Here is a 14,756-nt window from a genome sequence, read left to right as displayed (position 1 = left end):
TTTTCAGATACTATGAAATAAGCCTCTATAGTGGCTTGTAGATTACTGCTACTATAGTGTAGCCACTATAGATTACTGCTATAAATATTTTCATATTTGAGGATATCAGGAGAGAGATTGCAATTTTACCAGAGAAACAGACAAAGCAATGCCCAAGGCCCAGAATTAGGATTCAGTGCTTGTGCTCCAAATGCCTTTTCATTCTCTTCTCAATTTGTTTGGTTTGCTTTATCACTAATTGCATGACATCTTTCTGCTTTGGCTTCAGACAGTGGAAAACTGTGTGTGTACCTTGCGAAACCTTTCTTACCGTTTGGAACTGGAGGTACCTCAGGCACGACTGCTGGGGATCAATGAACTGGATGACTTGTTAGGGAAGGAATCACCCAGCAAAGATTCGGAGCCAAGCTGCTGGGGGAAAAAAAAGAAGAAGAAAAAAAAAACTTCACAGGAGGATCAGGTTTGCTGTTTTCCTTGTATTACAAATACATCAGCTGTAGGTTGGGGGAGAGTACAGGGCTTGAAGAAAAACTGTCATATGTTAAAGACAATCTAGAGGTTTGATTAGTTACAAATACATGTTAATTTCTCAGTGGGATGGAGTTGGTCCTATACCAGGATTTTCCAAGTCTCCTAAAGGGGTGGAAATGCTGTGGCACCCATCTGTGGTGAAGCCATACCTCACGCTTCTAGCAGAAAGCTCCAACCCAGCTACTCTAGAGGGCTCTGCAGGATCTCTCCAGAATCTCTCTGCGGGCAACTGGAAGGTATGTGAATTCCTACTCTTCCTCCTATTGTGGTGTTTTAGCTTGTTTTTTGGTTTTGTTTTAACAAAAAACTGGAATGTGTTTGGAAGGAACATAATTTTCTAGTGTACATCTGAGCATTTCTCTCTTGTGTGCATCGTTAGTGCTTATGTGCTGTAATAATGTTACTTCCATAGTGAAAAGCAATGACTGAGATGGTAGACAGGAAGAGCAATATGGAAATTGGCCTTGAAATTGGTACCATTTATTTTAAATAAGCAGAAAAATCTTTCTTGTAGTGCATATTAGGCAAAAAAAATCTTCTATAATCTTCTAGCTGTGAGTTCTGGTGGGAAGGTACTGTCAAAGTAAGACCAGCATAAATAAATTTTATTTGCTTTATTATTTGCATTATCTATCTATGTACCTTCTTGCTTGTGGCCCTTTGCATAGTATGTTACAAACGCACCATATGAGAACATTTATTAATGTTATATATTTGTCATGGTGAGATTAAAAGGAAGTTAATTGCTTCCTTTGCTTGTATTAAAAGCAGCTTTTTGTTTTCATTTTATGACCTCTATAGAATTGGTCTTTCAAAAAAAATTAAAGCAAAACTTTTTCGCTGTTAGACCACTTCTTTTAACCCTGCTTTGTAAGAGGAATGAGTGAAAAAAAACAACAAATAGCTGACCCTTTATAATAACAGAAAAGATGCACTTTTAACGTGTCATCTTTTCTTTGGAAAAGAAAACTGACACACTTAAGAATTGCAATCTAGTAAGAGATTATCTCAATCAGAATGTTGTAGCAGATTTGTTCTAGTTTGCAGCATATATTCGAGCTGCTGTAAGAAAAGAAAAAGGACTTCCCATCTTGGTGGAGCTGCTGAGGATGGATAATGACAGAGTTGTTTCATCGGTGGCAACTGCCTTAAGGAACATGGCACTGGATGTTCGCAATAAGGAGCTTATTGGTAAGTACAGAACTCCACTGGAAAAAGCACAATTACCAGCATGTCAGGCCTTGTGCTGAAAAAATGCTGGGATAGGATTCTACCAATAGGAACAGCAAATTTTATTTTACTCAATCATGTCAGCTGTGTCACAGAAATTAATCTTTTTGACAGCAGTAGCTGTTCAGAGTAATATTGACATTTTAGCTTGCCTGTAGCTGTTTTGCATGGCAATCTCTTTGCAATGGATGGAAGTCACCTCAGCTCAACTAAACTGGACAGGAAACTGTCAGTATGAAATACGATGGAAAACACCACTCCACTTCCTTGGAGCTAAATGGTAACCTTCTCAAAGGGTTTCAAGGTCCCCTATATATTCTAAGAGGAGAGGACAGCCCTGCTGCCAGTCCGCCAGTAAATACTTTATTAAATTGTGTTGGATAGGGAATGAGGGAAGAAATCCACTCCTAGTGACATATTTTTATGAAACCCCAGATATAGAGCAACGTATGCGTCTCTTTTCTGAGTCAAGTAATCGCCAAGGGTGATTGCTAGAAAAATTTGCTACTTCCCTTTTGTCAGTTTAAATATTTAATATTTTAAGCATTCATCAGTGCCTTTCTTGTCTAGCATATTAAGAAAACCCACACAACATTTTTCCTGCCTTGATCAGGAATCTCATTCTGTTACGGCAAGTGTCAGAGATGCCTCAGCTTCAGATTGGTGTGACCTAAATGAACCCTGCTCACATCATGATCTAAAAATGTTTCATTTTTGTTACAGAAACATTTTCTGTTATGTAGACAAGTGGAATAAGTCTATAACAACTGTTTATGCAGTTAAGAATGTGATTATTCTCAAAAAGATGAATACAAGTGAACAGAATCTTATTACGTATATCTGAAGCTTCTCCACTTTGGATGTTCAGAACAGTTTAGATATATATGCAGTGTAGATATTACATACATCATAAATTTGTGAAAAGAAGATTTTGTTCTATAGCATCAGCCACAGACAGTCACAGTCAGGTGATATTCTCTAACCAGGATTTTTTCCCCTCTTCCTGACAGAACTGTTCAGCTCAGGAATGCATCTCCACCACTGACAAAGCCTTGACTTTGAAAGAAAATAGCTTTAGAAACACTCTGAAACTAATCTTTGTGTAAAATATTTTGAGACACAAAATGAGTCATAAATTACCCCATGATAGTAATCTCTTTTATGCAACTTTACTGACATCAGCAGGGGCAGAAGATGAGTTTACATCTTCTCAGCTCTGAAGAACATAACAGTATAAATCAGTCCATGAAAACGTGTTGATGAGCTTTCTAACAGACTGGCAGTGAGAGGGTACCACTGTCTGCAGCATTGGTGGTGATAGTTTCCCAGCGTGGTTGAAAAGTTGCTCCTTTTGTTTGCAGAATTCCTTTCTGGATATTCTTCTCCTCAGATACATAATGCAAATAATTGCTAGTGGCTTTGTGTAAAGCTTATGCTTTTCACTGCTGTGTATTCACTGCTATGTACAAATAGATGCCTTTAGTAAAATCTATCAAATCATTCAATTAACAGCCCAGCCTAAACACACAAAAAGGTACCACACCTTTTGTTAGTTTCCTCTATCTGTAATGCCATTACTCTGGTGCATCAGCCAGTAACTGAAATCTGAAAGAGCTGAGATCTGATCTGTTAGGGGTAACAAATAAGGTAACAACACCTCTGAAAGAAAATAAAATTCTGAGTCAGTATGAGGATTTACTTAACCCTCCCATAAAGGAAGCTGAGGAATGCATACCACTCCTAATGGTTTTCCTTGAATGACTCAGCTTTCTCCAAATAATTGCTGTTTATAGATGCCCCTGTTTTAATGTAAAAATGCAACATTTCACATTTTTAAGCTAAAAGGAAAACAAATTCAAAAATTGATTTCTAGTCACTCTTGACTGTAAAATGTGAATTCTTGGAAGGTTTCCATGGTTTTGGTTCTGTGTTTCTTTTTATTGCTTTCAGATGTAGTTTTGTGATGAGACCTATAGTTTCACATCTTGATTACCAAACTGTATTTTTTCACTTGGCACTTTTGATGGGTTTTTATAGGTAAATACGCTATGAGAGATCTGGTTAATCGACTTCCAGGAGGCAATGGTCCCAGCATATTGTCTGATGAGACTGTAGCAGCAATCTGCTGTGCTTTGCATGAGGTCACTAGTAAAAACATGGAAAATGCAAAAGCCCTTGCTGATACTGGAGGAATAGAAAAGCTGGTGAACATAACGAAAGGAAGAGGTGACAGGCAAGTAGGCAATGAGGTTCATACCTAAACTGGTTCTCTATTCCATTTAGAATCCTTAAGAATGGGGGAAATTATTTTATTTTTTATAATACCTAGAGCAGTTCTCCTAACCTTGCTCTTGAGAGTAGAAAAGTGTGTTTCCAACCAGTAAAAGTTTTCAGTAGTGCAACACAGAACCGAGAGCAAAGTCTCACTATGAGGATGTCTGGAGACTTTTAATACCAACTATCTCCTGTTTGTTTATTCTTTTCCTACTTGGGAATTTTGTACAATGATTTAAAGTAAATACTCTCAGGTTTTATGAAAGGCACTAAATAGAATATTCTTCTGATGATTTTTAATTGCAAACAATGACAGTATCTGTTTCAGATTTTTTATCTGCATTCCTCACATGGGTGACCTGAAGAGAAAATTTCTAGTTTGGAGAAGGAAATGATTGCCATGCTTAGTCAGGTTCTGCACCAACCTTTTGGTGTGGCAGCTGTGTTCACAGTTAATGCAGGCATGCATCAGTGAGGCCTGGAGAGATGAACTGACCTGCTTGACAGCATCAGGTTTAAGCTACTAGGTAGCTCAGAAAAATTGTTATTTCTAAATGGAATTAAGTGTCTTTCTAGTAATGTCATATTCTTTACTCCCTTAGATCATCCCTGAAAGTTGTCAAGGCAGCTGCCCAAGTACTGAACACGTTATGGCAATACCGAGATCTCCGTAGCATTTATAAAAAGGTAAATTACAAAATTAGCCTACACTGGAACATAGTTCTACAAAAACTCCTAACTGAATCAGAAGTGGTTAATTTTGATGTGTTCTTTTTTTTTCTTTTTGCCACTCCATAGGATGGGTGGAATCAGAGTCACTTTATTACACCAGTATCAACACTGGAACGAGAGAGATTCAAATCGCATCCTTCTTTATCAACAGCAAATCAACAGATGTCACCTGTCATACAGTCAGGTCAGTCAAGAAATGTAAAGAGATTTACTGAAGGGGTAACTCATATCCCGTTTTAAAACTTAGAACTAGTAGCAAACTGAGAGGCTATTTATCTCAAACATGCAGTTCATCCTGTCCCTCCTTTGTATTTAAACAGGAGTGCATTGTGTGCACTCAGTGTTACCTTAGCTCTTACTGTGGGCAGGCTTCAGATTCCACAGGACTTGTGGATGCCTCTGCATCAGCATTTTAGTTTGAGTGAGGGAAACTTTAAAGCAAATCTCACCACTTACTGTGAATCAAAGTGTAGTCCCAGAATGTGCAAATTGTAATCTCATGGCACGTTGCTGATAGCTTTTGTCACTGGGTTCTTCATCCAGGAAAATCTTGTCAAGTTTTGTCCATTACCCACATCTCTCACATTTATTAATCCTTGAGGAAAGAAGGGATGAGGAGAGAATAAAGAGAAGGTTAGGTATGGGAAAGGCTTTGTCTGTCTATACTGATAATCTTTCTCTTGTCATCAGTTGGCAGCACATCCTCATCACCGGCGTTATTAGGAATTAGGGAGCCCCGCTCTGAGTTTGACAGGACACAGCCCTCTATGCAGTATTACAATAACCAAGGAGATGTCGTCACACATAAAGACCTGTACACTGGTAAGATACCAGTCAGGGCAACTTTTAACTGGAATATGTCAATATTCCTTAGATGAGGACTTCATACAATCATAATTGAATTAGCAGGCTTGTTACTCTTGATGTTGTCTTTAATTTTTATTCATTTTGTATTCATTGCATTTGTAACAGAGCAGGCATTTCATCTGCCTCTGCTGTTCCATTCACAACTTGCACACATTACTAGAATAGGAAATTTGTTTATATATTGGGTGGTGGAAGTTGTTTGGAATTTTTATTTAAAATCCTGTTACAAAAAATTGTTCTATTATGCACATGCTATTGCTTTCTCTCTCTCTCTCTATGTAGCAAATAATATTTGCTAATAAAATAAAATAATATTTTGTTATAAAAATAATGTGCAGTTGTATCTTAATATAATATTATTAAATTACTAAATTATACCAAGATTTCATCTTTTCCCTGATATCTCTTTTTCTTCTTACCGTTTGACACAAGTCACAAAGACAATAGAGATGTCAGTGAATAATGAGAAGAAAATTCCTGGTTTTAAAGGCTATTACTCTATAAAAATAAAAAAATCCTAGCAACACAGAAAAACCTCTTAGCTTCAGTTTACTACTTGCTGAGGCACAAAATTTGTCTGCATTGTGTTATTATATAATATTCTATTGCAGTATTCATAGATACTAAAATCTGCAGACCTTTTTGTTTGGGTGCTACATAATTTCTTCTTAGTAAAAGAGAAGGAAATAGACTTATAGACAGAAGAATAAAGACTGAAGTTTATGCCATGAACTGTTTTCTCTCAGGTTCCAGCAAACCCTCACCAATTTACATCAGTTCCTATTCCTCACCAGCAAGAGAACAAAACAGACGACTACAGGTGACTCCAAAATTCTCTTCTTTTGAAATGACACTGGCAGCAGACTCAGCATACTGAGTTTAATGAAACTGAAGGGAGTTTGAATATATGTTAGATGATAGAGTGCTTTTTTTATTTATATCTGTGCTATCTATCTGTATCATAGATAATTTGTTAGTGGGCAATAGTGTACTTAAGGTAACAACTGCTTATGCAATTCTATTACTTTTGTGGGTTTTTATAGTCACATATTATGACATTTTCACCCTATGGTGGGATCTGAGACCACTTTTCTGACAGCTTCTGGTAGGTATGGTCAGGCTCTGTACATCCTACTTATTATCTAAAAGTACTGCTCCTGGAGAGCTGCTACTTTCCCAGTAATGGAGAAGGTAATGTACAGGCAGTTAGAGGTTTTCCCTCCATTCTCTGTCATTTAAAAATCAGGTACATTTCATGGAGGTTTGGAACCTACATTACTATCTTCATAGATAGCTGCACTTAACTTTTTCAGGGAAAGGTCTGTATAATGTGTCTAACTTTGAGGAACAAATATTTTCCCTGCTAATTATATTTTGAAAGCTGATTTTTCTATCATGTTTCCAACAGCATCAGCAATTGTACTACAGCCAAGAGGACACTAACAGAAAAAACTATGATGCATACAGATTATACTTGCAGTCTCCACATAGCTATGAAGACCCATATTTTGATGATCGAGTTCACTTTCCTGCTACTTCAGATTACACAACACAGTATGGACTGAAGTCAACCACAAATTATGTAGACTTTTATTCCACCAGACGATCCTCTTACAGAGCAGAACAGTACCCAGGTTCACCTGACTCCTGGGTGTAGCATCAAAGAGAAAAAACAACAGTGTATTTCTCATCTTGCTTGAGAAGAAACAGAATGGCCTCATTTGTTGTTTTGGTTATGAGATGTGAAAGTGAAATACAAGAAGGAACAAGGAAGTTTTTTTTTGTTTTTTTTTTTTTTTTTTGAGTGAGGATATGTCAGGAAGAAAAACTGGAAGGGATTTTTTTTGCTCTGTTTAGATGTTAGGTATAATTACTTGTAGCTCCTGTAGTCTGGTGAGGGTGTGGGCGATGTGATGAAAGGTTTGAGAATTGAGTAAAATGAATTTGGAAAGTGTGTAGGTCAGAGCAAATTAAAACTGATTTTTCTTATGTGAATAAAAGTATTGTTCTGATTGTACAGAAAAAAATAAAATGGATGCTCTTGTTTTATTGCTATTACTAAATGTCAAGATTGTATGCTATTACGTCTTGTAAATTTATTTTGTTGGTGTAAATATGGAAATACCACATTGGTTTAAGTGCCATCCATTTGTAATGCAGTGTGTCATTTTAAAAGAAATTTGAAACATCATGCACAAAAAAAATTCCAAGAAAATGTTATAAATTTTAAAATGAAAAAATATCTTTTAAAAATTATTAGTGTCATTTTGAAGCACAAAGTCCAGTCCAGTATATCTACACCTCTCCCATTCCCTGCCTATTTCATAAGAAACTTCACTGCCATTTTCTATGCACATGGAGTAACAATAAATATGGAAGTCTCATCCATGGAAAGCTGTTCCCTGTTCATTTTATTTTATTTTCTGTGTGTGATATTCAGAAAAAAATACCATTAATATGAAGTCTCATTGCATGTTTTTAAACAGGTTGTATGTATCAAACATCAGGGCCATTTTCCCAGCTTTCTTCAGTGAAATACTCTGGATTTGTCAGGCTGGCAGACCAAAGTGTGAAATTATGCACTTTCCTCCTGTTACTGCTTAGACCAATACTTTTACTTTTGATATGAGCAATCCAAGATATTTCAGAACTCTATCCTGCTTTCTTCCTATCAATCCTCTACTCCTGCCCTTGCTCTTCCCCCAGAAATTAACTATGATGTTGCTTTCATAGAAATTGTAGTCTCCATTTTGACTACCTTCTGCTTGATTTAAAATAAAAAATCTTTGATTATTTAAGTAACTAAATCACATATGCTCCTCATGCCATAGAGTCTGTTAATTTTATATTGTCTGTAATCATAATTATTGTTCCAAATCATTGCACTTTTCTTTGGTTTGCAGTGTTTCCAAATATCCTGGTTGCATCAGCGAAAAGATGAAAAGGTAAAGGTAAGCAGAACTGCTCCAAGTTTAGATTATAAGGCAAATTCACATTTCCTTAATTGGTTGGGCTGCTTCACCCCCAGCTGCAAAAGAGAAAAGAAACAAAGGGGTAAACAGTACAGTAAAAGTACTGGCTTAGGTCTTAATTTTGATACACAGCTGTGAACTTCCCGCTGGCTGCAGCGATGGGTATGTTGCTAAGGGCCAGCATCATTCAGGTGGTGTCTCTGCTTTTCTAGAGGACTTTATTGTTAAAATAATAATAGAAAATATTAATAGAAAATTAATAGAAATATTAATAGAAATAATAATAGAAAATTATTTCTATTTACTTGACTTAGAGTTTCTTTCTTTTGACAGTAACTTCACCATGAACTTTCATCATTTCGTAACTACCTTCAGAGTCATGTCCAAGCTTTGGTACTCAGGCTAATGCAGATCAATGTGTCTGGTACACCCATAACCTACTAAATCTGGTAAGTTAAGCTCTCTGAGCCAAATACACTTATTTGGCATTTCATTGTCCCAGGAAGATGCAAGTTAGCTTCAGGTAACAATATTCTAGACTGAGAGGGTCATAGTCTATTTTTATTTGCTTCTTTGGAGTTGATAATAATTTGAAAAAGAGAGGGGTAGTAATTTCAACAAAGCAGCTGTGTGATGGAATGATTTTTGTTTCTCATCTGAGGCAGTTTCATGAAGATCAAAACCAGCAAGATTCAGGAAAGCACCCCTGATTTGGATCTTTAATGCTGTAGAATATATATGTATGCATGTCATTATGTTAATTTTATTTTGGTTTTATATTTGGTCTCATTTATTTATGTATTTTTACACATTAGATCTTGGTGCTATGCATATAAAAATTGTGTACAGTATAATTGTTGGTTAATTTACCATTATGTGCAGTTTCAGACTGAATACATGGAAGTGGGGCAGAAGTAGGGCACAATTTCTTTTCCTTGTTGATTTTCATAATGCAGTCTGGTTTTTGAGACTTTCAAATGCTCAGGAGCATGGAGTTGAGCGTAATGCTCTTAAAATGTGTTGTGTTCACAATTTTGTATTCATATTGATACTTCACTGCAAAGGATAACAATTGTTCACTTTTTGAGAAAGGGAATGTCCTTAGTTTGAAGGTGATGCTAGGTTGGAAGTTAAACAGTAACAGTGCCCTGGGAAATTGATCACATTTCTAATACTTGCAAGTAAGGTGAAAGAAAAAGAGGACTTAAACTTAAAAAGCAGGGAGTTAATATGGCTTGGATTAGAACAGATTGTGCAGGTGTACAGTTAGACATAACACCAGACTTAACCTGTCCTTTTTTGTAAATAACTCCCATGGAGGACAACTGGAGGGGAGCACTGACCTCAGTGGAATGGCAGTGCTCTATACCAGAGAAAAATGGGGAACAAGTGCTTAAAGTAATGCACATCCATGATTCTGTATCTTGTAAAAAGCTAGAATGCATGTAAAAAGGAAAATAATCCTAACTGAATTATGATTACTATTTAAATAGGCTGGAAAGAATCTTGGACCCTAAAAATAATGGTGGCAGAATCTGGATCCAAAACTCAAGTTCTTAAAAAATTGGAGCTTCTGATCATCAAGACAGACTTTAAATCAATAGTCACTAAGTCTGGCTACTGTAAGACAGAAAAACAGCCAACAACCCAATTTCTATCCCAGCCGAGCCCTTAATATAAGGAAACATGATAAACATACAGGTGCACCTAAAGCACTGTTTGCAATATGAAATTACTGAGTGTAAGGAGAAAGCCTGACATTTTACCTCAGGGAAGCCTAGGTCAGGAGCAGAGTAATGTTCAGAGCATTCTGCCAGGGGATATGGATAGATACATCTCTTTGAGCACATAACATAGGTGGGAGAAATCTCAGTCTGCAAAGGAAGACAGAAATGAGCAACAAGGTTCTTCATTTGGTCACACTTAGCATCAAAGTTGTATTTTGTGAGTTCCTTTATTCAGTGATACAATTACCTTATTAGAGAGTCTAAATATTGTACATTTCGATGAATAAAACTTACAGGGCATTAACCAATTTAAAATACATGTATTTTTAAAAATAAAGTTTTCATTTTGATCTTAAGAGGTTTTTCAAGCTATTAAATTTTTTTTTAGTATTTAATTAGCTTACTTTATGGCATTTTAATTAACAGTAGAGTTGATAATTACACCACAATTAGACATGCTAGTGTATAAGCATCCTAGATGTGCTATTTTCATAAAACTGAATGAGATCCACTTGAAACATGTAACAGGAACATTCTGGAAGAATTTAGATTAACCCCAGAAAAACAGTTCTGATGGTTTTTGTGTCCATGATGCAGGACAATCAAATCTGTCATCTGCTGCAGAGCCTTCCACACCAGACACCTATTCTGAAACCATGCTGTTTAAAACAAGACTGAAGTGGCAAGAACAGAGCATGTGCCAACCAACTAATTAACTACTGCACTGGCCCCTCCTCAAGGACTTCCCACCAGAGTGGAAAATGTGTGAGGAAGGGGTGACCTGTTTCTTGGAAAAAGTCAGAGGAGAGCTGCAAAATGGGAAAGTTACTCACAGGGCACACAAGAGAATAGCTACAACTCATAGGAGAAGGAAAAACATACTGGTTAACAACATCTCATGATATTTGTATCTTTCAGCTTTCACTCAGGAAATTAATCATCTGGTCAGAGAAGCTTATTAGATACAACGGAGATTTAAAAAACAACAGACTGATCGGGCTGTTGTATGTGGGTCCCTAAATATTATAAAATAGGTTCTTTCCCCATAGCAAAAGGATTGAGCAATTCAAAGGATGATGATGGTCTGCACTAAAATACTTTGCCAGTGACAATACTATGAATCAACACATTAAATCTTCAGTGTCATGTTGGCTTTCTGCAAGCAAACAAGACAACAGTCTCCCTTGCCTGTGAGCTTAAGGCAAAAAAAAAAAAAAAAGGTTGAGGTTGAAAAAGAAAATTGAGGAATTAATCTGTAGGAAAGTTCTAGAGGGGGATTTGAGGACAGGAAAAAGTATCAGAACAGGAATACTTTATGGAGTTTTAAAAGGAGAATACAACAGCTTCTTCAGAGATCCCATCACACTGAACTGCCCATTGCATTGTTCAGCATGAGTACTCATGCATAATATTAGGGGTTTGGTTCTCTTCATATGTTCAAAGCATTTCTTTCTGCTCAAACCTCATGAAAAGATGATTTAAGTCCTACACATTATTTAAGGATATGGGGAGTGCTACCACAGAGTGAGGGCAGAATAGTTAGCATGGAGAGATTAAATTTCGAGTGTTAATCACGCCCCTTCTGAACACCAGACAGGAAAAGTACACAGTAAGGCAGTGTTTGCTGGGAAGGTGTGCAATGAAATTGCAAAAATAGAAAGTTCTTGCTTCTGTGGTTAGTCTAGAGAATAAAAGTGGTTATAAAAGAATGTAATGGGTGTGGCAGCAGCTAATAGCAAGCAAGGTCACAGCAGCTGTCTGGTCCAAATGCCCGCTGGCAGTCTGTTCAAAGAGCACTATCCTGCCACAGGAAGAAACAAAGTCCAACTTTTTTTTTTTTTTTTTCTTGCCAATAGAGATTGATAGTGCTGTAAAATGCAAGGCAGGCATTCCCTGGGGGAGACTACAGCAGCAGCACTCCCAGAGACATCCCAAGGGCTGGATCAGCTTGTCAGAGTCAGCGAGCTCACTGACCTTAGCCATGAAACTGACCAGGCTGAGTCCCAGAGCAGGCACCATCTCTCCTTGCTACTTCAGGGCACCCAACTATTAGTAAATAACTTTACACATAGCATTTTTTTATACTAAATATCACTTTTGAGTCTGTTCTACTTTACATGAGTTACATGTAAAAGAAGAACACAAGCAGCAGGTATTTAATAAGGTTATTTCCAGCTAGTGCTTGAAATCCTTTGCATGTTCATTTTTCTTGACTGTGAAGACTGTGAAATGAATTATCTGCCTGTCCATTGGCACAAAGTAAGCACATGCTATGGGAAGAGACTGATCTCCATTAGGACTAAATACAGAAGACCTCCAGCTCATTAGCTTATAAACAAGTTATTGCATTGCAGCACAGTTCATTTGACTGCATGGTAAAATAATGCAGAGTTAAATAAATCCAGAATCTACCATTGCATCCCCACAATGGCCAGAAATACAGGAAACTGAGATCATCACATGAAATGCTGAATTACTACAGCTGACAGCTCCCTTTCCCCAAAAAATCAATCCTTGTATGAGTGCTTAATAGGGGAACAAAATATACATTCCAGCAGTATGGCTGTAAATTCTCCAGCACTCCTATTGATCCAGATTCTGTTTAAAGCTGTCACACATCCAGAGAGGTTACTACATTGTTTTAGAAGAGAATTTATCTAACTTCAAATATTGCACATAACTGTAAGCACATACGATGAAACAAGGATAAGGCCATTCATCAGTCAAAAAGGCACTTAGTTTAAGTTTGTCTAGATTGCTGATATTATTAAACATTCAAGCACTGGAAACGAAATAATAAAATATTTTAATTTTTATAGGTGTCAACCCCTGATCTTGCCTGACATACTAATGGCTACAAAGGAAATTCTGTTACAGCTCTGCTTAGGCTGACTGTATCATCCATGCTGTTCCACTGTTTACCAGTTACAAATGTTGTCAGTAAAGATTGTGAAACAGACTAAGCAAACAACTCTCAACTGCTTTTTCAAACTTTTCCCTTATGATGCAAGTACACTTCTAAGTCCATTTGTTTGATCAATATTAGGAATTACCCATATTTTAAATCAATAATATAGTCTTCAACAGAGCCAGCTGACATAAACTGCGCAAAAAGACCAAGTCACTCTGAAAATGCTCACTGGGTGTCTCCATGGATTTTATGCAGATCCAGCTGCCAGGCAATTTTCTTTGCCCCAGTCTTCCCTAATGCCAGTGGTTTTAAAATAACGTGCTAGTCATGGCAGCAGCTAACAGGTAAGACCACAAAGCCTGTTTGGTGCAATGTAGTAGCACTATCCTGTGTAGTTGTAAATTTATTGACACTAAGGACAAACTGTCCATAGTGCTGTAGCTGCTATGGGGACAAGCATGCTAAGAGGGAGATTTCTCTTCAAATAGCATGAAACTGTCCTAGTGATGCACAGGGGTGTGAGTTGTGTAGTTTACAAAGCTGGTGTGCTAAGAGGAGATATGAAGAGCTGTGAAAGCTCACTGCAGCTTGCCAGCCCTCAGGATCCTCAATTCCTCTGCTTCATGACCACCATCTACTGGCGGTTTATCTGTATTCTTACACTTAAAAGAATATGAAATACTTTTGTTTCTCTGCCAACATAGTACAGAGAAATCACTCACTGCCCTTTACAAGCAGCACATATATGAGATTACAAGGAGGAGGTGCTTCCCCAAGACTTCTGCACTCTGTGACATGTATCAGGTATATTCATAATAAGTATTACTTCCCCAGACATCCTTGTCTGCAGTCTGAAGGGGGAACGAGAGCAATCCTTGTGTTTCTGTTTCCTTCTCCTTTTCTTCTGAGTGACTGGCACCTCACAAGACATAAGGACTAACCCGTTATGTCTGCACAACATTGACTTTGAAAAAGCTCATCAAGTAGCAGCTAAAGAGGTGGACCTGCAGTTTACTTATCTTCAATCTTGAACTATACAAAGACTGCAGTGGAGCTCACATGAATCTCCTCTTAACTATCATAGCAACACAAAGGGAAGAAAAATCAGTATACTAAAACTAATGTTGATTATGCATGTCCAGTGCCTTTGCAAAACTTCATTACATTCTGTAACCACTTACCAATTACAACATTTTCCTCCTATTTAACTTTCACTTTTATTCCTCAAAACAGCAATTCGTTTTAGTTCTATACTACTGCAGTGTTATCCCAACCCTGCCACAAATGACAGCCAGCCAATCTAGACCAGGGGCAATTCCCATTTCTCTGCCCCCATTTTCCAGGTTATTGACATGCTTCCAAGGAGTAACCTGAAATAACTACTGCTTCAGAAAGCTGCTCTTTCAATAGCAATTAATGAGGAATTTGAATCAGTTTCTACCTGGCACAGAAGAGGTAAACTTTTTGTTTACAGCTGGGTCGAGTATGAAGTTATGTTTGGTAAAACATTAC

General features: G+C 37.2%; 1 protein-coding gene across 3 annotated transcripts in view; it reads left to right on the top strand.

Annotated features, from left to right (window-relative positions):
• The window catches only part of PKP4 (plakophilin 4), a 60,116-nt gene extending 52,088 nt beyond the window's left edge, over window positions 1-8,028 (top strand). For all 3 annotated transcript variants that reach the window (XM_030454192.1, XM_030454193.1, XM_030454194.1), the window contains 9 exons: window positions 269-460; window positions 594-767; window positions 1,572-1,722; window positions 3,799-3,994; window positions 4,638-4,722; window positions 4,834-4,951; window positions 5,458-5,589; window positions 6,381-6,454; window positions 7,043-8,028. In XM_030454192.1, coding sequence (XP_030310052.1) covers window positions 269-460; window positions 594-767; window positions 1,572-1,722; window positions 3,799-3,994; window positions 4,638-4,722; window positions 4,834-4,951; window positions 5,458-5,589; window positions 6,381-6,454; window positions 7,043-7,291 — 1,371 coding nt within the window. In that variant the 3' untranslated portion in view covers window positions 7,292-8,028. The remainder of the gene's footprint in view (window positions 1-268; window positions 461-593; window positions 768-1,571; window positions 1,723-3,798; window positions 3,995-4,637; window positions 4,723-4,833; window positions 4,952-5,457; window positions 5,590-6,380; window positions 6,455-7,042) is intronic.
• Window positions 8,029-14,756: the final 6,728 nt, after the last annotated feature.

Source organism: Calypte anna, chromosome 7, assembly GCF_003957555.1.
Source record: "Calypte anna isolate BGI_N300 chromosome 7, bCalAnn1_v1.p, whole genome shotgun sequence".
NCBI classification, from domain to species: Eukaryota; Metazoa; Chordata; class Aves; order Apodiformes; family Trochilidae; genus Calypte; species Calypte anna.
This window is presented reverse-complemented; position numbering and strand designations above follow the sequence as displayed.